This window comes from Symphodus melops (assembly GCF_947650265.1).
Source record: "Symphodus melops genome assembly, chromosome: 15".
NCBI classification, from domain to species: Eukaryota; Metazoa; Chordata; class Actinopteri; order Labriformes; family Labridae; genus Symphodus; species Symphodus melops.
Genome location: NC_136705.1, coordinates 25576402 through 25601719, shown reverse-complemented (window position 1 = coordinate 25601719; position 25318 = coordinate 25576402). Strand labels below are relative to the sequence as shown.

Sequence of the window (25318 nt, the reverse complement as noted above, 5' to 3'; positions counted from 1 at the left end):
TATATATATATCATAACAATGTGAGCTAACGTTCTATCCAGACTTTAATATATATATATATATCATAACAATGTGAGCTAACGTTCTATCCAGACTTTAATATATATATATATATCATAACAATGTGAGCTAACGTTCTATCCAGACTTTAATATATATATATATATCATAACAATGTGAGCTAACGTTCTATCCAGACTTTAATATATATATATATATCATAACAATGTGAGCTAACGTTCTACCCAGACTTTAATATATATATATATATATATCATAACAATGTGAGCTAACGTTCTACCCAGACTTTAATATATATATATATCATAACAATGTGAGCTAACGTTCTACCCAGACTTGAATATATATATATCATAACAATGTGAGCTAACGTTCTACCCAGACTTTAATATATATATATATATATCATAACAATGTGAGCTAACGTTCTACCCAGACTTTAATATATATATATATATATATATCATAACAATGTGAGCTAACGTTCTATCCAGACTTTAATATATATATATATCATAACAATGTGAGCTAACGTTCTATCCAGACTTTAATATATATATATATATCATAACAATGTGAGCTAACGTTCTATCCAGACTTTAATATATATATATATATCATAACAATGTGAGCTAACGTTCTACCCAGACTTTAATATATATATATATATATCATAACAATGTGAGCTAATGTTCTATCCAGACTTTAATATATATATCATAACAATGTGAGCTAACGTTCTATCCAGACTTTAATATATATATATATCATAACAATGTGAGCTAACGTTCTATCCAGACTTTAATATATATATACACTCAACAAAAATATAAACGCAACACTTTTGTTTTTGCTCCCATTTGTCATGAGATGGACTCAAAGATCTAAAATTCATTCCAGATACACAATATTACCATTTCTCTCAAACATTGTTCACAAATCTGTCTAAATGTGTGATAGTGAGCACTTTTGCTTTGCTGAGATAATCCATCCCACCTCACAGGTGTGCCACATCAAGATGCTCATCAGACACCATGATTAGTGCACAGGTGTACCTTATACTGCCCACAATAAAAGGCCACTCTGAAATGTGCAGTTTTGTCTCACAGCAAAATGCCACAGATGGCGCAAGCATTGAGGGAGCGTGCAATTGGCATGCTGACAGCAGGAATGTCAACCAGATCTGTTGCTCGGGCATTGAATGTTCATTTCTCCACCATAAGCCGTCTCCAAAGGCGTTTCAGAGAATATGGCAGTACATCCAACCGGCCTCACAACCGCAGACCACGTGTAACCACACCAGCCCAGGACCTCCACATCCAGCAGGTTCACCTCCAAGATCGTCTGAGACCAGCTACTCAGACAGCTGCTGAAACAATTGGTTTGCATAACCAAAGAATTTCTGCACAAACTGTCAGAAACCGTCTCAGGGAAGCTCAACTGCATGCTCGTCGTCCTCATCGGGGTCTTAACCTGACTCCAGATCGTCGCCGTAACAGACTTGAGTGGGCAAATGCTCACATTCGATGGCGTCTGGCACGTTGGAGAGGTGTTCTCTTCACGGATGAATCTCGGTTTACATTGTTCAGGGCAGATGGCAGACAGCGTGTGTGGCGTCGTGTGGGTGAGCGCTTTGCTGATGTCAATGTTGTGGATCGAGTGGCCCATGGTGGTGGTGGGGTTATGGTATGGGCAGGCATCTGTTATGGACGAAGAACACAGGTGCATTTTATTGATGGCATTTTGAATGCACAGAGATACCGTGATGAGATCCTGAGGCCCATTGTTGTGCCATACATCCATGAACATCACCTCATGTTTCAACAAGATAATGCACGGCCCCATGTTGCAAGGATCTGTACACAATTCTTGGAAGCTGAAAATGTCCCAGTTCTTGCATGGCCAGCATACTCACCGGACATGTCACCCATTGAGCATGTTTGGGATGTGCTTGACCGGCGTATACGACAGCGCGTACCAGTTCCCACTAATATCCAGCAACTTCGCACAGCCATTGAAGAGGAGTGGACCAACATTCCACAGGCCACAATTGACAATCTGATAAACTCTATGCGAAGAAGATGTGTTGCACTGCATGAGGCAAATGGTGGACACACCAGATACTGACTGGTTCTGAGTCCCCAGACCCTCAATAAAGCAAAAACTGCACATTTCAGGGTGGCCTTTTATTGTGGACAGTCTAAGGTACACCTATGCACTAATCATGGTGTCTGATGAGCATCTTGATGTGGCACACCTGTGAGGTGGGATGGATTATCTCAGCAAAGCAAAAGTGCTCACTATCACACATTTAGACAGATTTGTGAACAATGTTTGAGAGAAATGGTAATATTGTGTATCTGGAATGAATTTTAGATCTTTGAGTCCATCTCATGACAAATGGGAGCAAAAACAAAAGTGTTGCGTTTATATTTTTGTTGAGTATATATCATAACAATGTGAGCTAACGTTCTATCCAGACTTTAATATATATATATATATCATAACAATGTGAGCTAACGTTCTATCCAGACTTTAATATATATATATATCATAACAATGTGAGCTAACGTTCCACCCAGACTTTAATATATATATATCATAACAATGTGAGCTAACGTTCCACCCAGACTTTAATATATATATATATATCATAACAATGTGAGCTAACGTTCTACCCAGACTTTAATATATATATATATATATATATATATCATAACAATGTGAGCTAACGTTCTACCCAGACTTGAATATATATATATATCATAACAATGTGAGCTAACGTTCTATCCAGACTTTAATATATATATATATATATCATAACAATGTGAGCTAACGTTCTACCCAGACTTTAATATATATATATATATATCATAACAATGTGAGCTAACGTTCTACCCAGACTTTAATATATATATATATATATATCATAACAATGTGAGCTAACGTTCTACCCAGACTTTAATATATATATATATATATATCATAACAATGTGAGCTAACGTTCTACCCAGACTTTAATATATATATATCATAACAATGTGAGCTAACGTTCTACCCAGACTTTAATATATATATATATATATATCATAACAATGTGAGCTAACGTTCCACCCAGACTTTAATAGGTATCGTGATCGTTAGGGTTCGGGCTTGAGACGGATCAGCCCTGTTTTAAAAGTCTCCATGGAAACAAGCTTGCACAGAGGAAAATGTTAAATGTTTGCTGATCTTTTGTTTATATTTAAACAACGTGAAGAGTTTATCTGCAACTTGAAATGTTAAATATTTAAACTTTAAAAATTAACATCTCTTTGACTTTTCTCCATATTGTTTGTGCAGTTGTGTCCCCAACGGGCTCCCGTCCACCGAGCCGCAACCGTAACAACGAGATGCCGGGTGATGAGGAGTTGGGCTTTGAGGCTGCCGTCGCTGCTCTTGGTACATTTTGTGTTTGTTTCGTGTGTGTGTGTGTGTGTGTGTGTGTGTGTGTGTGTGTGTGTGTGTGTGTGTGTGTGTGTGTGTGCGTGTGCGTGTGCGTGTGTGTGTGTGTCTCACCTGTACCTGTGTGTGTGTGTGCATACAGGTATGAAGACCACAGTGAGCGAGGCGGAGCATCCTTTGCTGTGTGAGGGGACTCGGAGGGTGAAAGGTGACCTGGCACTGGCTCTGATGATCACCTACAAGGATGACCAGAGCAAACTAAAGAAGGTAACACAGAGAAATGACTTCCTGTGATGTCATCACTTTCTGTTGATCAGCTGTTCAGTGATGAGCTAATATGTTGATGTGCTGTGAGAGATATGTGTGACTGTGAGGATATTTGGGGTTTGTTTGTTGGAGTTCAGGGTTTAAGGATTTTCCATGAGGAGACCTCGGTGCAGAGAAAACACAAAAACATTAGACAGAAGAAGAAGATACTGACACACACTTCCTCAAACTCCACAAAACGTTTTCTTTAACCCCCCCCCCCTAGATCCTGGACAAACTGTTGGACCGGGAGAGTCAGACTCACAAACCTCAGACTCTCAGCTCGTTTTACTCGAGTAAACCTGCTGCAGGAAGCCAGCGCAGCCCGTCCAAACACAACAACACAAGCAGCCATGGCGGGGTAGGCGGGGCCACAGGGGGGGTCTCTAAACACGCCCCCGCCTCCTCCTCTGCTGCCCCTGTTGCTGCCACCTCCTCCTCCTCTGCTGGGACTCTCACTGGAGAGGAGGTCTCTCACCAAGACCTGAACCCAGGACAGACCAGTTCGACTGGAGAAACAGGTGAGACACACACACACACACACACACACACACACACACACACACACACACACACACACACACACACACACACACACAGAACATAAACACACGCTCTTTTACACGAAACAGACGATAACACTCATGACTAATATAACCCATGAAACCTTTGTTGACACCTCCTGTTTTGAGACTCAGATAATAAAGAGTTAACTTCGTAGAAACATTACGTTACTGATTCTCAGACAGAGTGACGCCTCCTGTTTCTGTCCTTTCTCTGCCCAGTATCAGATGGAGCTCCGCCCACTGAGCAGCAGACTGAAACAGCTCCGTTCAAACTGGAAACCACAGTTCCCAGTCGGCTGGCTTTGGGAGCTCGCTGTGGCTCCAGTCAGCGCTGCTGGGGCTCACCTGTCCGGCAGAAGAAGAAACACACAGGTGAGAATAACCGCGATATATTTAACGTAACCTGATGGCGTTTTGAAACGATATGATCACAGTTGCTGTAGTGGTCATGCATAAAAAAGCGTTTTTGAAAACCGGTTTCATCAGACAGGTGTGAATGTGATGAACGAAGCCATCAAACATTTCAGAGACAGGAAGTGAGAGCAGCAGACTGAAGGACAGGGAAACACTGTCAGCTCAGGTTGCAGCGTTTGTCTTTTGATGATTGAAAACAATAAATTATGTGATTTCAGGTGTGTAGGACTTTGTTTTTGTTGCCATGGTAACAAACAGGTATTGACATTGTTTAATTTTTAGTAGAATCATATCACATCTAAAAAGTCGAGACAACCTTGTGCGACTGTACACCTGACCGTTAGCCATGTGAACATCTGATGTGTCATGTGTTCAGGTATGGCGAGCATTGACAGCAGCGCTCCAGAGACGACCTCGGACAGCTCCCCCACCCTCAGCCGCCGCCCACTCAGGGGAGGCTGGGCAGCTACGTCATGGGGGCGGGGCCAAGACAGCGACAGCATCAGCAGCTCATCATCTGATTCCCTGGGCTCCTCCTCTTCCAGTGGCTCCCGTAGGGCAGGGGGCGGAGCCAGAGCCAAGAGCACTGACACCAGCAGGTAAACATAATGACTTACATCATCAGCAGGTGATGTCTGTCATTACGACATCGCCTGCTGATAAAATGTCCAACTTTACAGCTGCAGTTCCTCCAGTGTCCACTAGAGTCTGTCTCCTGCAGTGAGTCAGTCTCCATAGAGCTCTATGTTAAAATGTCCAACTTTACAGCTGCAGTTCCTCCAGTGTCCACTAGAGTCTGTCTCCTGCAGTGAGTCAGTCTCCATAGAGCTCTATGTTAAAATGTCCAACTTTATGGTGGCGCCGATAGCGCAGCGGCAGCGCGAGCACCATGTTGCGAGGCTTTGCTCCTCGCGCAGGCGGCCCGGGTTCGCGTCCGGCCCGGGTTCGCGTCCGGCCTGTGGCCACTTTCCCGCATGTCTCTCCCCACTCTCTCCCTGTTTCCGACTCTATCCACTGTCCTATCAATAAAGCCATAAAGGCCAAAAATAAACCTTTAAAAAAAAAAAAAAAAAGTCCAACTTTACAACAGAAATAAACAGAAATTACTGCCTGGTACAAAATCAGTTTGTGTAGAGGTGGAAGCTGCTAGCTGTTTACTAATTCAGTCACTGACCTTTAACCTCTGGGTTGGCTTTCGGTGACGACTGGCCAGAGAAGGTTATCGTTAACCGTTTTATTTTAGTACAGGTACGTGACTGGTTAGTACCTGAGGTCCTTGTTTTCTTGGACGCCGGCTGTCAAACCAACAGCGTCGAGTTTCTTTTTATTTAACTGATTTGATAAACCAGTTGCAGCTCGTATTTCCGGCGTGTATCAGAAACTCATCTCTGGTTTATCTGAACAAGCTTGCCAAAGACACGTGACTATCCACCTGACTCTGCGTGCTCTGAGTGTGCGGAGGGCGGGACTCCAGTGTCAGGTTGATATAATAACGTGACGTCAGTACGGTAACTTTTAGTGTTCGCCAATACTCGGCACAGGTATGGATCAAATCTGTCCTGTCCTGATAATCCTAACCCTTTATTGAGAGAGAGAGAGAGACAGAGGATAGTGCAGGAAATCGAGGAGAGAGAGAGAGAGAGAGAGAGAGAGAGAGAGAGAGAGAGAGAGAGAGAGAGAGAGAGAGAGAGAGAGAGAGAGAGAGAGAGAGAGAGAGAGAGAGAGAGAGAGAGAGAGAGAGAGAGAGAGAGAGAGAGAGAGAGAGAGAGAGAGAGAGAGAGAGAGAGAGAGAGAGAGAGAATAGTGCAGGAAATCGAGGAGAGATTCTCACGCTGCCCGCGTGAGGACTATAGCCTCCATACATGGTGACGCGTGCGCTGCCACTGCGCTACAGGCACCCACCATGTTTCTCTCGTTGCGTCTCCCGTCTTTGTGTCCTCAGGTATAAGGGGCGTCGCCCTGAATGCCACGCCCCCCACGTGCCTAACCAACCGTCTGAGGCCGCGGCTCACTTTTACTTTGAGCTGGCGAAGACGGTGTTGATCAAAGCGGGCGGGAACTCTTCTACGTCCATCTTCACTCAGCCATCAGCCAGCGGCGGACACCAGGGGCCTCACAGGAACCTGCACCTGTGCGCCTTCGAGATTGGACTGTACGCACTTGGACTCCATAACTTTGTGTCTCCCAACTGGCTGAGCCGGACATACTCTTCCCACGTGTCGTGGATCACAGGTGAGGAGGGGGCTAGAGGGGGGGAGGGGGGGGCGTGTGTTTGTTATTACCTATGTCCTCTGACTCACTTCCTGTATCTGCCCTCTCAGGTCAGGCCATGGAAATTGGCAGCGCTGCTCTGAACATCCTGGTGGAGTGTTGGGATGGTCACCTGACCCCCCCTGAGGTGGCGTCCCTTGCAGACCGAGCGTCCCGTGCCAGAGACCCCAACATGGTGCGGGCAGCTGCTGAGCTCGCCCTCAGCTGCCTGCCTCACGCCCACGCCCTCAACCCCAACGAGATCCAGAGAGCGCTGGTGCAGTGCAAGGAGCAGGTACCAGGGACATGTGGTTTACAAAGGAACCGGTGTCGAGAAGTGAACATGTTTTCTGATCTTAATGAGTCCGTCTCCATCACCCCTGCAGGACAACGTGATGCTGGAGAAGGCCTGCATGGCAGTGGAGGAGGCGGCCAAAGGGGGCGGAGTATACCCTGAGGTCCTGTTTGAAGTGGCCCATCAGTGGTACTGGCTATATGAACAGTCGATGGGAGGGGGCTCAGGTCAGCAGAGGGAGACCTCCGGACGCTGCGGAGCCAATGGGGGCCCGGGCAGAAGACCCATGGAGTCCAGCTGTGGAGTCATCGAAGTTGGGACCAACATGGAGTCGGGGGGGTTGGCAACAGTGACGGCGTCAGTCACTGCGGCGGCAGTCGTCCCCGTCATCTCGGTGGGCTCCACTATCTATCAGTCTCACCCCCTTCCCGGTCAGGCCTTGGCTCACCCCCACAGTCAGGGCCTACATCCCTACACCACCATCCAGGCCCACCTCCCCACCGTCTGCACACCCCAGTACCTGGGACACCCGCTGCAGCACGTCCCCCGCCCCGCCGTCTTCCCGGTGTCGGGGGCTGCCTACCCTCAGGTCAGAGCTTGAACACCCGGGATTATGGGAAATTAATCTAAAGTCATGATAATCTGAGGTAGGTTGTCATATTGTATCATAACCTTTATTGATCTTCTTCCTGTGAACAGGGGATGCATCCAGCCTTCATTGGGGCTCAGTATCCATTCTCAGTTTCTGCGGGTCCTCAGCCCCCCCTCGCAGCCACGGCCGTGACGTTCCCCGGCGTCCCCGTCCCGTCTATGACGCAGATCGCCGTCCACCCATATCACACGGAAACCGGGCTGCCGCTCAGCACCACCGTGGCAGGTCAGCATGAAACGCCATGTGTGATAAATACTTTTTTTAATACTTTATTTATAACGTTTTATACAACACAAACACACACACAAGCAGTAATATACACAACGACTAAAAGAGAGAGAAGCAGGGGGCCAGCAAAACGAAGGTCCAAAAAGAGACGGCCCATCTCTTAAAAACAGCCCTCGTCAGTCACTAAGAGAGTGCACACACGATATAAAGACAACATAGCAGCACAAATCACCAATCAAGTCCTTACATTCATCTTAAGTCTTTCTATTATGTCCAAGAAATGTAGTTTCAGGAGATCTTAAGATAAGTTATGTGTGAAAGCAGAGCTCAGATTATCCTTCAAGGGAATTAATTCACTTTTGTCCCAGTTAATTGTTTATCCTGCTAAATGATTTAATGTCATGTAGGAGGATGAGAACTGAAGTAACTGGGTCGAATAAACTGATCAATAATTCGTCAGTATAGAAATGAACAAGACTTTCAACATTACCAAACTCTACACCGCAAATAACTGTGTGACTCCTGATTCCCATTGCAAGAGGTTCTATGGCTAAATCAGAAAGGAGGGGAGAAAGAGGATCTCCCTGCCTCACACCAGAGATTTATCTATGTTGGTGAGAATCGAGGAAACAGGATAAGAGTCAATTATTTTAACCCAAAGTGTCTCAAACATTCATGGCCAGGAGGGGGCGCTGGTGGCTCAGTGCGTGCGCTCCCATGCATCGACGCTACAGTCCTCACGCGGGGGCGGCCCGGGTACACGCGGGCGGCCCGGGTACACGCTGGCGGCCCGGGTACACATCCGGCCCGGGTACACGCTGGCGGCCCGGGTACACATCCAGCTCGGGTACACGCTGGCGGCCCGGGTACACGCTGGCGGCCCGGGTACACGCTGGCGGCCTGGGTACACGCGGGCGGCCCGGGTACACGCTGGCGGCCCGGGTACACATCCGGCCCGGGTACACGCTGGCGGCCCGGGTACACATCCAGCTCGGGTACACGCTGGCGGCCCGGGTACACGCTGGCGGCCCGGGTACACGCTGGCGGCCTGGGTACACGCGGGCGGCCCGGGTACACGCTGGCGGCCCGGGTACACATCCGGCCCGGGTACACGCTGGCGGCCCGGGTACACATCCGGCTCGGGTACACGCTGGCGGCCCGGGTACACATCCGGCTCGGGTACACGCTGGCGGCCCGGGTACACGCGGGCGGCCCGGGTACACGTCCGGCCTGTGGCTCCTTTCACACATGTCGTTCCCCATCTCTGTCCTTCACCTCTAATAAAGGCTCACAAAAAACAAACATTCATGGCCATCCAATCTGATCAAAAGCCTTTTGGGTATCGAGGGACATGACAGTGGTGTGAGTGTAGAGTGTTTAAAAGCAGACATTACTTCATGAGAATCTACCGGGGATGAAACCAGTTTGGTCACAATGAATAATCTCTGATGTGTTTACCTTGCTTTGTGGCGAGGACAGTTTAGATGAGTAATGGGCCTGTAGCCTGTTTGCTTCATAGGAGGAGCTGGGAAGTCTCTTATTTGTGATTGAGTCAGTTACCATCCACAACATGAGACGGACGATTCTTTTGTGGAACGCCTTGTAAAATCAGCTGCTAGCATCTAAAAGATCAGCCTCAGAAATTGGGGTGTCAATATCATCCCTCGAAGCGATGTCCAATTGGGGCATATTTAGGTTGTCAAATAAGTTACAAAAACCCACTTCAGTGGCCTCTACTTTGCTAGAATATAGTTTGTTTTGGTCCTTTGGTTGCGTTAATTATTTACCTAATCTTATGGATGACTTGCTCAGCCTGCTCACCTCTGAGTTGGCTTGCTAAAAGTTTTTCAGGTTTATCCCTTAGTTCAAAAGATGATAAGATAAGATAGAGCTCTGCTTGAGTTTTCATACAAGGCTGCTTATCTACTCAGGATACTATTATACTCATATTTCAAAATCTTATTATCCTGTCTAAACAAAAGTTCAATCCTCTCCTCCTCCAGGATAGTCTGTTTGTTAAGGATATGACCGCTCGTATGGAGGACTTTCTCACCACCAATGATAATGGTCTCTGACTCTACACTGTGATCTCATTTGAATCATCTAAAAAACACAAACTTGACTCTCGACTAAAGAATATTGAGAGTACACTTCCAACATGAGAAGAGACCTACAGAGTATCCCTCTTGCAGTCAGATTATATTCTTGAATTGAAGAGAGACTGGGCTACGATCAGATATCAAAATATTGTGATATGTTGAGTTCACATGACTGCGTAGTAATTCACAAGAAGTGATGTTGTAACCGCCAGACATCAGTCATATTCTTTGCTTAATTAAATCATTGAGTGTTTGCACTGAGGCTATGGCAGAAGGAGGTTTTGTTGACAGCCTGTCAAAGAAGGGTCTAAGGTGCAATTCAAATCCCATCCAACAATGATGAGGAGGCTGGTATCATACCAAAAGAAATCAGGATTGTCTCTCTTGGGCGCATCGACATTAAGCATGACTAGAGGAAAGGAGTTTATATGACCTGAAATCCTGAGGTACCTACCATATGGGTCTACTGTCATAGAATCGAGGTGAAATACCAACCCCTCTGGCTTTGCAATTAAAAGGAGTTTGGAAAACCTGGGAACTCCAATTTGCTCTTAATCTGCGCCGTACGTTTGGTCCAATGTGAGTTTCTTGAAGAAAAAATATATCTGGCTTCAAGGATTTGAGATGTGAGAAAACACGACCCAGACCTTTGACGTTCCATGGGACAAAGGTTAAATTATCATTAATGCCGCTATGTGCACTGCTATCACACACTGGCATCTCTCCTGGGCTAAAGATAATTTGGTATCCACCCAAAACAGCACACAATACATGTATAGACAACACACCATAACAATAAACAGCACCATTAAACTGCACTCATGCTTCCCCAAACAAAGCACTGACGACCCTCTAAGCATGGGACCGCTAGACGCACTCTCATAACAACCAAATCAGCTATGAAGGCAAAACATTTACATATAGATATAAATATCCCAATACACTACAGCCCCGTTTCCACCGAGCGGTCCGGCTCGTTCGTCTCGGTACGGCGTGCATTTTGCGGTGTTTCCATCGACTGATCCCGGGAAAGATTCCCAAATAACCGATCCGTACCGTCCCACTTTTTGGGACCAAGGTTGGGGGGCCAAGAATGTGGAGCCGACCTGAAAAGGTGGAGCTAAACCCTGCAGTCCTCTGATTGGTTGAAAGAATGGTCACTTCCTGTGTTAGGTGGTGGGCGTGTTTAAAGCATTGATTGTTAGCGTGTGTATTTGTCCTCGCCGCTCACAGCCTTCTCTGAAACAAAGCTGGATTGAGTTCTTGTAATAAAGAGTCACATGACAGTGACAGAGGAGATGACCTGCTGGATGTCTCCAGCGTTGGTTTGGTTTGTGGAGCGTTTTTCTCCTTTGTTCAATTTATTAGTTAGCAGTTAACTGTTAGCTGTTAGCTGCTATCATGTGATGCTATTTCATAGCGGCTATTGTCATCCGGCTGACACGCCGCCTACCAAATATGGCACGGGTGGAAACACAAACGGAATCGGGCTTTATCGAACCAAACTGTACCGATCCGTACCGGACTGCTGGGTGGAAACGGCTTAAGAGTGGTGTGACACGTTTTAGGACGCTTTTTTTAAGTCAGTGTTCAGGAATGTCATTGCTTCATCCGGGGTAGTAAAAACATTGAAGTGGCCGTTGTGTTTAACGTGAAGCTTTGCCAGGAAGAGGAGGCTGTGCTCGGTCTGAAGCTCATGAAGCCCGGCCAGGACCTTCACGTTGTTGTCGCATCACCTCCAGGGTATAGTCGAGGTCATCCACCTTGAGCTTTAGTGCGTTGTTTTCATCTTTCAGGTTGGAAAAGGCCTTTTCCAAACTGCTTATGTGGTTATCCTGCTCCGACAACTGCTCTTCAATAGATTCCACCTTCTCTAACATTTCGGCTTGACAGCTTTGGAGAGTCTGTTCCAGCTTATCGAACCTCTCGTTAATGTGCGTCAGGATCTTAGCCGAGAGTTTCTCCCATATGGCGGCCGCTCATCAGCATCCTTGCTTCTATCTTTGCTAGGAGAGACACTGCCGACGTTAGCTTTAGCTAAAGCTGGTCGGTGTGGCTCGATGTTTTCTGGCTTCCTGGGCATATCGACGTGTCAGGTGTCTATCTCACCTTTATAAGGTTCAGGTTAATAATATGATGACATGTCCTTTCAGTGGGCAGCGTGCACTCTGGTCCCGCCCTCCAGGCCCTGCAAGGCGCGTCAATGCCCTCGCTGTCCTCTCAACCCGCCTCATTGGTCAGCACAGCGTTCCCATCAGAAGACGAACTGCACAGCCAGCCAATCAGCCAGCAGGGCCTGCACTACCTGCACTCTGCATACAGAGTCGGTGAGTACCTGAACTACCTACAGTACCTGAACTACACACACAGTACCTGAACTACCTACAGTACCTGAACTACACACACAGTACCTGAACTACACACACAGTACCTGAACTACCTACAGTACCTGAACTACACACACAGTACCTGAACTACCTACAGTACCTGAACTACACACACAGTACCTGAACTACACACACAGTACCTGAACTACCTACAGTACCTGAACTACACACACAGTACCTGAACTACACACACAGTACCTGAACTACACACACAGTACCTGAACTACCTACAGTACCTGAACTACACACACAGTACCTGAACTACCTACAGTACCTGAACTACCTACAGTACCTGAACTACACACACAGTACCTGAACTACACACACAGTACCTGAACTACCTACAGTACCTGAACTACCTACAGTACCTGAACTACACACACAGTACCTGAACTACACACACAGTACCTGAACTACCTACAGTACCTGAACTACCTACAGTACCTGAACTACACACACAGTACCTGAACTACACACACAGTACCTGAACTACACACACAGTACCTGAACTACCTACAGTACCTGAACTACACACACAGTACCTGAACTACCTACAGTACCTGAACTACACACACAGTACCTGAACTACCTACAGTACCTGAACTACCTACAGTACCTGAACTACCTACAGTACCTGAACTACACACACAGTACCTGAACTACACACACAGTACCTGAACTACACACACAGTACCTGAACTACACACACAGTACCTGAACTACACACACAGTACATGTGTGTAAATTGCATAAGTCAGCTAGAGGTAACAGTGTTTATTAGGGTATGTATATTATAAAAACATTGTGTGTGTGTGTGTGTGTGTGTGTGTGTGTGTGTGTGTGTGTGTGTGTGTGTGTGTGTGTGTGTGTGTGTGTGTAGGCATGCTGGCGCTGGAGATGTTGGGCAGACGAGCTCACAACGATCATCCAAACAACTTCTCCAGGAGTCCTCCCTACACTGAAGACGTCAAGTGGCTGCTGGGACTCGCTGCTCGACTTGGTGAGATGAGACGATTTATTTCTTCTTTATACGACTTTAAAGGTCACAATATGTTTATAAAACTTTGTCTTCTCCCTGTCCTTGTGTCCCCTCTCTGTCCTTGTGTCCCCTCTCTGTCCTTGTGTCCCCTCTCTGTCCTTGTGTCCTCTCTCTGTCCTTGTGTCTCCTCTGTCCTTGTGTCCTCTTTCTGTCCTTGTGTCCTCTCTCTGTCCTTGTGTCCCCTCTCTCTGTCCTTGTGTCCTCTCTCGGTCCCTGTGTCCTCTCTGTCCTTGTGTATTCTGTCCCCTCTGTCCTTGTGTATTCTGTCCCCTTTCCGTCCTTGTGTCCCTTCTCTGTCCTTGTGTCCCCTCTCTGTCCTTGTGTGTCCTCTCTCTGTCCTTGTGTCCGCTCTCTCTGTCCTTGTGTGTCCTCTCTCTGTCCTTGTGTCCTCTCTCTGTCCTTGTGTGTCCTCTCTCTGTCATTGTGTGTCCTCTCTCTGTCCTTGTGTCCTCTCTCTGTCCTTGTGTCCTCTCTCTGTCCTTGTGTGTCCTCTCTCTGTCATTGTGTGTCCTCTCTCTGTCCTTGTGTCCTCTCTCTGTCCTTGTGTCCTCTCTCTGTCCTTGTGTCCTCTCATTTGTGTCCTCTCATGTCCTCAGGAGTGAACTATGTCTATCAGTTCTGTGTGGGAGCAGCTAAAGGCGTGCTGAGTCCGTTCGTCCTGCAGGAGATCATCATGGAGGCGCTGCAGAGGCTTAACCCCGCCCACATCCACGCCCACCTGAGAACACCTGCTTTCCACCAGCTGGTGCAGCGCTGCCAGCAGGCTTACCTGCAGGTAACACACATGCACACTTTGAGCTGTTTGATGGACAGTTGTTCTGCAGGTAAGTCGGTGCACAGGCAGGTCTGGAGACTGCAGGGACAGGTGAACCCTCAGTTAGGACCAGAACACTTCAGGCCAGAGAAAGACCAGTGGTCCCTGACACCTGGTGGTGTCACTGGATGGAGCTAGTGTATAAATATGTATATATATATTAGAGGGCATTACTTACATATCTCTCTGCCCCCCCCCCAGTACATACACCATCGGCTGATTCACCTGACACCTGCAGACTACGACGACTTTGTGAACATCATCCGCAGCGCTCGGGGGGCGTTCTGTCTGACGCCGGTGGGAATGATGCAGTTTAACGACGTCCTTCAGAACCTGAAGAGAGGGAAGCAGACCAAGGAGCTGTGGCAGAGGATTAGCCTGGAGATGGCCACCTTCTCTCCCTGAGGGGGAGGAGCTTCTCTCCCTGAGGGGGAGGAGCTTCTCACTGCAAGTCACATCAAAGCGGCTGGGGGAGGGGCTCCAAGACTGTTTCTACCCCCCTACACTCAAGGTTGATCTATAAGGATCCTTACCTCTGATTGTTGCACACAGGAAGTACAATCAGACCCCGCCCCTTTTTGTTCAGTATGTCTGTGGGCTAAGTGTGTGTGTGGGGGAGGGGGGCTGTGACCTCCATTCTTCCCTCGTCTTCCTCCTTGTTACCCCATCCCTGACAGTTGGAGACTTCCTGTTTTTGGTTTGAGCTTTTGATACTAAAGAACCTGAAGGGGGGGGGGGGGTGGGGGGGGGGGTTGCTGTTGTTGTTGTTTTTGGGATCCGTCTTTACATTTCAGCCTATAAACCCCAGACCAGCTTCAGTATCTCGGACTCAGTGATCACCATCTGGATCCACTTAGATTTCTTCAGTTGGATCTGGCTCTGGACCAGACTTCAGGTGACCATGGTCAGGCCTTAGACCTCCTAAAGTTGAGCATGAAGTTTGTGTTCCAAAAAAAAAACATCTTTTGATAAAAATATTAATTTTGATTTCTGTTAAAGATTTTTGGATGTTTGATACGACGAGTTTAAAACGATCGATAGAAACTGCCGACAAACTGCAGGCTGACCACGTGACACCTGCAGGCTGACCACGTGACAGGCTGACCACGTGACACCTGCAGGCTGACCCCGTGACACCTGCAGGCTGACCCCGTGACACCTGCAGGCTGACCACGTGACACCTGCAGGCTGACCACGTGACACCTGCAGGCTGACCACGTGACACCTGCAGGCTGACCACGTGACAGGCTGACCACGTGACACCTGCAGGCTGACCACGTGACAGGCTGACCACGTGACACCTGCAGGCTGACCACGTGACACCTGCAGGCTGACCACGTGACACCTGCAGGCTGACCACGTGACACGTGACACCTGCAGGCTGGCAACGTTCGGGAATGTTGCCAACGTTTTTATGCAATGTCAACAGCGTTACAGGAATTTGTCTGCAGTGTTTGATCATTCAAAATGACTCAACATCGGGTGTGTCGGAATTTTAGTTTTGTTGCCATGGTAACACACCGGTATTGAAGTAGTTTGATTTTTACTTGAATCATTTCCAAATTTAGATTCTGTCAAGACCTGAAACTTGACGTCGGAAACAAACGATGAGGCCTAAATTTCTGTTTTTTAAAATGAGGTCGTCTGAGGTCACTAAATCCTTCCTCTCTTCTGAGTTTGAAGTCTGGAGGGTAAGTTCTAACCTGGTCTGGTCCTGGTCCTGGTCTGTACTTGTTTGACATTCAAAGCCCCCCCTCCCAACCGGAGTGGTTTTAGACCATGGTGCTGTTATCAACACGTCAACGCTCCATCCATCCTGGCAGCTCAGTGGTTCTGGACTCTGATGGAACATCGCAGGTGAAGGCGGGACTCTGAAGGCGTGTAGAAAAAGTTGTGTGATATTTTTGTATTCTTTAAAGTGTAGCTCCATTAAAAGTTCTTATTTAGAGAGAAAATAAAAAAATCTGAGCAATACTAAAGTGTAGAGTTTACTTAATAAAGATGTTAAAACACTGATGGGTCCGAGTCGTCCTTGCCATCTCATCAGTTACCATGGTAACGCTGAGGACTATGAGGGGGTAATTTCTACCAGGGATGGATCACCATGGTAACGCCTGAGCTGCTGAGGAGCAGGTAAAAGAACAACCTGTAAATAAAAGTCATTTTTAATAACATTTCCACCACCAGGTGGCGGTCAATCTATGAACGTGTATAAAGTAACCAACAGAAGAAGAATAGAAGTAGTTCCGGTGACGTGCTTCCGGGCTTATCGTGCACGTGTAGTAAACATTCACATGTAGTCCTCGTCCGTCATGGACCCCTCTACAAAGTGGACTAACTTGCAGACTGGACCGAGTCTGAAGAACCTGACCCGGGAAAGCTTCGGACACCTGGAGGACGAGCAGCACGCGGCTGTCCAGGACCTGACCCGAGCCCACATCGAGTCCTTCGACCAGGCGGTCTGTGACGGACTGAGCCGGGTTGTTCAGGTCCGAGTTAATATGTTACAGAAATGAACTGTACACCTAATCCGGTTTACCTGTAAAACGTGTGACGTGATAATTTACCCGCGTGTGACATCATAACTTACCCGCGTGTGACTTCATAACTTACCCGCGTGTGACTTCATAACTTACCCGCGTGTGACATCATAACTTACCCGCGTGTGACATCATAACTTACCCGCGTGTGACATCATAACTTACCCGCGTGTGACATCATTACTTACCCGCGTGTGACTTCATAACTTACCCGCGTGTGACGTGATAACTTACCCGCGTGTGACTTCATAACGTACCCGCGTGTGACTTCATAACGTACCCGCGTGTGACTTCATAACTTACCCGCGTGTGACTTCATAATTTACCCGCGTGTGACTTCATAACTTACCCGCGTGTGACTTCATAACTTACCCGCGTGTGACATCATAACTTACCCGCGTGTGACATCATAACTTACCCGCGTGTGACTTCATAACTTACCCGCGTGTGACGTGATAACTTACCCGCGTGTGACTTCATAACGTACCCGCGTGTGACATCATAACGTACCCGCGTGTGACATCATAACTTACCCGCGTGTGACATCATAACTTACCCGCGTGTGACATCATAACTTACCCGCGTGTGACGTGATAACTTACCCGCGTGTGACTTCATAACGTACCCGCGTGACTTCATAACGTACCCGCGTGTGACGTGATAACTTACCAGGCAGAGTTATTATCTTTGATTTGTTGTTGTTTATTTGTTGTTGTGTGTTGACTGTCCCTCTCTGTTTGCAGGCAGAGTTATTATCTTTGATTTGTTGTTGTTTATTTGTTGTTGTTGTTGTGTGTTGACTGTCCCTCTCTGTTTGCAGGCAGAGTTATTATCTCTGATTTGTTGTTTATTTGTTGTTTGTGTTGACTCTTTGCAGGCGATCCCTCCTCTGGAGTTCGCGGTCAGAAATGAACGGATCAGTTTGGCGTTTGTTGAAGCCACCATCTTCAGCCCCCTGGTGGCCAAAGGCAGTGTCTGCAGGGAGATGAAGGTGTTTCCTGCAGAGTGCCGAGGGAGGAGGTGTTCGTACAAAGGGAAGCTGGTGGTCAGTTGCACGTTATATTATACTTTATATCAAGGCTGAGCTGAGAGTACTTGCTGTTTAAGTCCAGCTTTTAATTTGAAATAAATTAAGGACCTTCTGGTCGATGTTCATGCTGTGAGCAGCGGTTTAAAGCGACATGACAAATGATTAATGGCCTTAAAAAGTTATTGGATTTATTTCAGACTGAGATTAATAAATTAATTCTGACAGCATCAAGTTTATGTTAAATTATATAATACACTTTTTATGGTGATAGCGAGTGTGCGGTGTGATTTCAGGCAGATGTCAGCTGGTCGGTGAATGGCGTCCCTAAAGGCATCATCAAACAGTCTCTGGGTCAGCTTCCAATCATGGTCAAGTCTAAACTTTGTAACTTGCACGGACTGAGTCCACGAGAGCTTGTGGATCGCCACGAGGAGGCACAGGTGAAATATTACACAAACACAAACTCGCACACAGACGCACACACCCCTTCCCGTGTTTGTAAATAAAGCTTTATTGTGACGTGAACAGGAAATGGGCGGGTACTTCATAGTGAACGGGATCGAGAAGGTGATAAGGATGTTGATCATGCCAAGGAGAAACTACCCCATCGCCATGTCACGACCAAAGTGGAAGAGCCGAGGACAGGGATACACTCAGTATGGTAATACCATCTTAAATAATGCAATACCACCTTAAAAAGCAAGCAGTATTATTCTGTCCTAACAATTGCGTTTCTGAGCAAGGCTAGACAGATAGCGATTACTATAATGTAAATAGATAAATGTATAAAGTACTGTACATCAAAAGCTTGAGATGGAAACATTAATTAAACTACTTTTTAAGTCCTTATGAATGTATAACGTGTGTGTATATAATATGTATAACATATAACATTTACACACATTTATCCAGCAGCTAAACAACTCAGGAAAATATAAGTCACAATGCTTCAATGTTAGCTATTTAGCTGTTAGCAAACAGATCTCTGTTTTACTCACATCTGGAGGCTTACTGTTTTCTTCATGAATAGAAATATTTCTTCATAAAAATACAAAAAACACTGACTTGTTGTTATTTATATAGATCAACTCCAAGGCTAAAAGGTGAGGAGACAACTGAACTGCATGCACACTATAGGCTGCGCGGGAAAAAACAAAACTTAAGAAAATCCAAGCAATACACAAAGTTTCCTGCAGGGGGAGCAGGAAAATGCCAGTAAGGCTGGTTACACAGGAAACAGAATAATTATGGTAAAACCACCTTAAATAACCTCTTTGAACCCCCCTCAGGTATCTCCATCAGGTGTGTGAGGGAGGAGCACTCTGCAGTGAACATGAACCTTCATTACCTGGAGAACGGGACGGTCATGTTAAACTTCATCTACCAGAAGGAACTCTTCTTCATACCACTCGGCTTCGCTCTCAAGGTCAGAAACAAGTCCTCAAGTCACGAATTACAGCTCAAGTCACAATTACAGTCAGAGACAAGTCAGAACTACAGTCAGAGACGAGTCACGGCTACAGTCAGAGACGAGTCACAACCACAGTCAGAGATGAGTCACAACCACAGTCAGAAACGAGTCACAACCACAGTCAGAGACGAGTCACAACCACAGTCAGAGACGAGTCACAACCACAGTCAGAGACGAGTCACAACCACAGTCAGAGACGAGTCACAACCACAGTCAGAGACGAGTCACAACCACAGTCAGAGACAAGTCACGGCTACAGTCAGAGACGAGTCACAACCACAGTCAGAGACGAGTCACAACCACAGTCAGAGACGAGTCACAACCACAGTCAGAGACGAGTCACAACTACAGTCAGAGACGAGTCACAACTACAGTCAGACAAGTCACAACTACAGTCAGACAAGTCACAACTACAGTCAGAGACAAGTCACAACTACAGTCAGAGACTAGTCACAACCACAGTCAGAGACGAGTCACAGCTACAGTCAGAGACAAGTCACGGCTTCAGTCAGAGACAAGTCAGAACTACAGTCAGAGACGAGTCACAACTACAGTCAGAGACAAGTCACAGCTACAGTCAGAGACAAGTCACAGCTACAGTCAGAGACAAGTCACAACTACAGTCAGAGACAAGTCACGGCTACAGTCGGAGACGAGTCCCGGCTACAGTCGGAGACAAGTCACGGCTACAGTCGGAGACAAGTCACAACTACAGTCGGAGACAAGTCACAACTTCAGTCAGAGACAAGTCACAACTACAGTCGGAGACAAGTCACGGCTACAGTCGGAGACAAGTCACAACTACAGTCAGAGACAAGTCACAACTACAGTCGGAGACAAGTCACAACTTCAGTCAGAGACGAGTCACAACTACAGTCAGAGACGAGTCACAGTCAGACTGGCAAGCTGAGCTGTCTGAATGTTTGTTAAAGTGAAATGAGACATTCAAAGATGCAGCAGAGACACTGAGGACCACTATCTACAGAGAGACGGAAGGGACAAAATAAATACAGAGACACTGAGGACCACTATCTACAGAGAGACTGAAGGGACAAAATAAATACAGAGAGACACTGAGGACCACTATCTACAGAGAGACTGAAGGGACAAAATAAATACAGAGACACACTGAAGACCACTATCTACAGAGAGACTGAGGGACAAAATAAATACAGAGACACACTGAGGACCACTATCTACAGAGAGACTGAAGGGACAAAATAAATACAGAGACACTGAGGACCACTATCTACAGAGAGACTGAAGGGACAAAATAAATACAGAGACACTGAGGACCACTATCTACAGAGAGACTGAAGGGACAAAATAAATACAGAGAGACACTGAGGACCACTATCTACAGAGAGACTGAAGGGACAAAATAAATACAGAGACACTGAGGACCACTATCTACAGAGAGACTGAAGGGACAAAATAAATACAGAGACACTGAGGACCACTATCTACAGAGAGACTGAAGGGACAAAATAAATACAGAGACACTGAGGACCACTATCTACAGAGAGACTGAAGGGACAAAATAGCATCAGATTAATCATGATTAAATAAACTGACGTAGCAACATCTGACCTTAATCAAGATGAACTCTATAACAATAATAAAATATTGTGTCCCCTGCTGGTCTCCTGCTGGTCCCCTGCTGGTCTCCTGCTGGTCTCCTGCTGGTCCCCTGCAGGCTCTGGTGGACTGGACAGATGTCCGGGTGCAGCAGGAGCTGATGAGAGGTCTGGAGGAGAACTCGTTCTTCAGATCGTGCGTGTGTGAGATGCTGCGTGTGGTGATGGAGGAAGGCTGCTCCACCCAAAGCTCCGCCCTTTCCTACCTGGGACAGAGGTTTAGAGTGAAGATGAGTCTACCTGAGTGGTACACGCATGAGCAGTGTGCACGCTACCTGATTGAGTGAGCATAACAAAATATACACAACAAATACTACACACCAAAGTGTGTGTGCTGATCCACCTGTGTGTTATATCTTTGTGTGTGTGTGTGTCACAGTGAGTGTATCCTGATCCACCTGCGCTCGGACATTGAGAAGTTTCACCTGCTGTGTCTGATGAGCAGGAAGTTGTTCAGCTTTGCTAAACAGGAGTGTTTGGAAGAAAACCCCGACAGCATCATGTGTCAGGAGGTTCTGACTCCAGGTCAGCTCTACCTCATGTTCTTAAAGGTGAGACTAACTCTACCTGGTGGACCTGGCTTTATGCTTGTTGCTGTTGTAAAACTCCCCCCCCCCCCCCCTCCAGGAGCGTCTGACGGCCTGGCTGGTGTCGGTTAAGCTCTCCTTTGATAAGCGGGCCAGCAGGATCACGGGAGGCTGGACTGCCGAGAACGTGATGAAAATCTTTAACATGGGCTCTGACCTCACCAAACCCTTCGAGTACCTGCTTGCCACCGGAAACCTGAACTCCAAAACCGGTACTGACCTCGGGCCTATTACTTCCTGTTTATAAGATGGACTTCCTGCCTGTAATCAAGGATTCTCTGTGTTCAGGACTGGGCATGCTCCAGAACACGGGGCTGTGCGTTGTCGCTGACAAACTCAACTTCATCAGATACCTGTCTCACTTCCGCTGCGTGCACCGAGGAGCCGCCTTCGCCAAGATGAGGACCACGTCTGTCCGGAAACTTCTTCCCGAGTCCTGGGGCTTCCTGTGTCCCGTCCACACGCCCGACGGTGAACCGTGTGGTCTCATGAACCACATGACGGCGAGCTGTGAGATCATAGCTCAGAGTGTGTCGACCTTCACCCTGCCGGCGCTGCTCTGCTCGCTGGGTGAGTCCACGGATCAAACACTAAACTCTGACTAATCATCAATTATGATGACTGATTGATTCAATCAGTCTTTATTGGTATAGCATCAATTCATAACGGGTGTTATCTCTTTACATAAAGCAGGTAAACATGCTCATTGTTTACATAAAGCAGGTAAACATGCTCATTGTTATGTTTACATAAAGCAGGTAAACATGTTCATTGTTTACATAAAGCAGGTAAACATGCTCATTGTTTACATAAAGCAGGTAAACATGTTCATTGTTATGTTTACATAAAGCAGGTAAACATGCTCATTGTTTACATAAAGCAGGTAAACATGCTCATTGTTTACATAAAGCAGGTAAACATGTTCATTGTTATGTTTACATAAAGCAGGTAAACATGTTCATTGTTATGTTTACATAAAGCAGGTAAACATGCTCATTGTTTACATAAAGCAGGTAAACATGCTCATTGTTTACATAAAGCAGGTAAACATGTTCATTGTTTACATAAAGCAGGTAAACATGCTCATTGTTTACATAAAGCAGGTAAACATGTTCATTGTTTACATAAAGCAGGTAAACATGCTCATTGTTTACATAAAGCAGGTAAACATGTTCATTGTTTACATAAAGCAGGTAAACATGCTCATTGTTTACATAAAACAGGTAAACATGCTCATTGTTTACATAAAGCAGGTAAACATGCTCATTGTTTACATAAAGCAGGTAAACATGTTCATTGTTTACATAAAGCAGGTAAACATGCTCATTGTTTACATAAAGCAGGTAAACATGTTCATTGTTTACATAAAGCAGGTAAACATGCTCATTGTTTACATAAAGCAGGTAAACATGTTCATTGTTTACATAAAGCAGGTAAACATGCTCATTGTTTACATAAAGCAGGTAAACATGCTCATTGTTTACATAAAGCAGGTAAACATGCTCATTGTTTACATAAAGCAGGTAAACATGCTCATTGTTTACATAAAGCAGGTAAACATGCTCATTGTTTACATAAAGCAGGTAAACATGCTCATTGTTTACATAAAGCAGGTAAACATGCTCATTGTTATGTTTACATAAAGCAGGTAAACATGTTCATTGTTATGTTTACATAAAGCAGGTAAACATGCTCATTGTTTACATAAAGCAGGTAAACATGCTCATTGTTATGTTTACATAAAGCAGGTAAACATGCTCATTGTTTACATAAAGCAGGTAAACATGTTCATTGTTTACATAAAGCAGGTAAACATGCTCATTGTTATGTTTACATAAAGCAGGTAAAGGACCTTACTGATGGATATATTAAAGAGTTCAGCTGAATCCGTCATAGAAGAACAAACTTCCCTTTAACAGGCAGAAATCTTCAGCAGACCCGGATCATGATGAACATCTGATAAACAGAGCTGGACTTGAAATGAGTTCCTGGTACCAGTTCCCCCGGTAGTCTAGACCTATAGCAGCATAACTATGAGCTGGTCTAGACCTGATCCAGCACTAACTATAAGATTTATCAAAAAGAAAAGTTTGAAGTCTGTTCTTAAAAGTACCTAATGTGTCTGCCTCCCGGACCCCGACTGGTAGACGATTCCAGAGACTGCAGACTCTACCACCTGTAGTCCATTTAGAGACTGTAGGTACCAGCAGGTCTGATAACTGCAGACTCTACCTCCTGTAGTCCATTTAGAGACTGTAGGTACCAGCAGGTCTGATAACTGCAGACTCTACCTCCTGTAGGACATTTAGAGACTGTAGGTACCAGCAGGTCTGATAACTGTAGACTCTACCTCCTGTAGTTTAGAGACTGTAGGTACCAGCAGGTCTGATAACTGCAGACTCTACCTCCTGTAGTTTAGAGACTGCAGGTACCAGCAGGTCTGATAACTGCAGACTCTACCTCCTGTAGGACATTTAGAGACTGTAGGTACCAGCAGGTCTGATAACTGCAGACTCTACCACCTGTAGTCCATTTAGAGACTGTAGGTACCAGCAGGTCTGATAACTGCAGACTCTACCTCCTGTAGGACATTTAGAGACTGTAGGTACCAGCAGGTCTGATAACTGCAGACTCTACCTCCTGTAGTCCATTTAGAGACTGTAGGTACCAGCAGGTCTGATAACTGCAGACTCTACCTCCTGTAGTTTAGAGACTGTAGGTACCAGCAGGTCTGATAACTGCAGACTCTACCTCCTGTAGTCCATTTAGAGACTGTAGGTACCAGCAGGTCTGATAACTGCAGACTCTACCTCCTGTAGGACATTTAGAGACTGTAGGTACCAGCAGGTCTGATAACTGTAGACTCTACCTCCTGTAGTTTAGAGACTGCAGGTACCAGCAGGTCTGATAACTGCAGACTCTACCACCTGTAGTCCATTTAGAGACTGTAGGTACCAGCAGGTCTGATAACTGCAGACTCTACCTCCTGTAGGACATTTAGAGACTGTAGGTACCAGCAGGTCTGATAACTGCAGACTCTACCTCCTGTAGTCCATTTAGAGACTGTAGGTACCAGCAGGTCTGATAACTGCAGACTCTACCTCCTGTAGTTTAGAGACTGTAGGTACCAGCAGGTCTGATAACTGCAGACTCTACCTCCTGTAGTTTAGAGACTGTAGGTACCAACAGGTCTGATAACTGCAGACTCTACCTCCTGTAGTTTAGAGACTGTAGGTACCAGCAGGTCTGATAACTGCAGACTCTACCTCCTGTAGTTTAGAGACTGGAGGTACCAGCAGGTCTGATAACTGCAGACTCTACCTCCTGTAGTTTAGAGACTGGAGGTACCAGCAGGTCTGATAACTGCAGACTCTACCTCCTGTAGTTTAGAGACTGGAGGTACCAGCAGGTCTGATAACTGCAGACTCTACCTCCTGTAGTTTAGAGACTGTAGGTACCAGCAGGTCTGATAACTGCAGACTCTACCTCCTGTAGTTTAGAGACTGTAGGTACCAGCAGGTCTGATAACTGCAGACTC

At 46.2% G+C, this 25318-nt stretch overlaps 2 protein-coding genes across 2 annotated transcripts in view; both read left to right on the top strand.

The window, feature by feature from the left end:
- The window catches only part of zswim8 (zinc finger, SWIM-type containing 8), a gene marked incomplete at its 5' end in the record, with an annotated part of 28523 nt that extends 11995 nt beyond the window's left edge, over positions 1-16528 (top strand). Inside the window, 13 exons of the mRNA XM_079362347.1 lie at positions 3364-3462; positions 3608-3732; positions 3998-4292; positions 4557-4709; positions 5128-5350; positions 6694-6983; positions 7073-7296; positions 7388-7885; positions 7996-8173; positions 12429-12602; positions 13543-13662; positions 14298-14476; positions 14717-16528. Of these exons, the coding sequence (XP_079218473.1) occupies positions 3364-3462; positions 3608-3732; positions 3998-4292; positions 4557-4709; positions 5128-5350; positions 6694-6983; positions 7073-7296; positions 7388-7885; positions 7996-8173; positions 12429-12602; positions 13543-13662; positions 14298-14476; positions 14717-14920 (2762 nt within the window). The 3' untranslated portion in view covers positions 14921-16528. The remainder of the gene's footprint in view (positions 1-3363; positions 3463-3607; positions 3733-3997; positions 4293-4556; positions 4710-5127; positions 5351-6693; positions 6984-7072; positions 7297-7387; positions 7886-7995; positions 8174-12428; positions 12603-13542; positions 13663-14297; positions 14477-14716) is intronic.
- Positions 16529-16692: 164 nt separating this feature from the next.
- The window catches only part of polr1b (RNA polymerase I subunit B), a 13350-nt gene continuing 4724 nt past the window's right edge, over positions 16693-25318 (top strand). The window contains exons 1-9 of the mRNA XM_079362562.1: positions 16693-17004; positions 17933-18100; positions 18379-18525; positions 18614-18746; positions 19375-19511; positions 21253-21476; positions 21573-21744; positions 21821-21992; positions 22069-22350. Coding sequence (XP_079218688.1) covers positions 16828-17004; positions 17933-18100; positions 18379-18525; positions 18614-18746; positions 19375-19511; positions 21253-21476; positions 21573-21744; positions 21821-21992; positions 22069-22350 — 1612 coding nt within the window. The 5' untranslated portion in view covers positions 16693-16827. The remainder of the gene's footprint in view (positions 17005-17932; positions 18101-18378; positions 18526-18613; positions 18747-19374; positions 19512-21252; positions 21477-21572; positions 21745-21820; positions 21993-22068; positions 22351-25318) is intronic.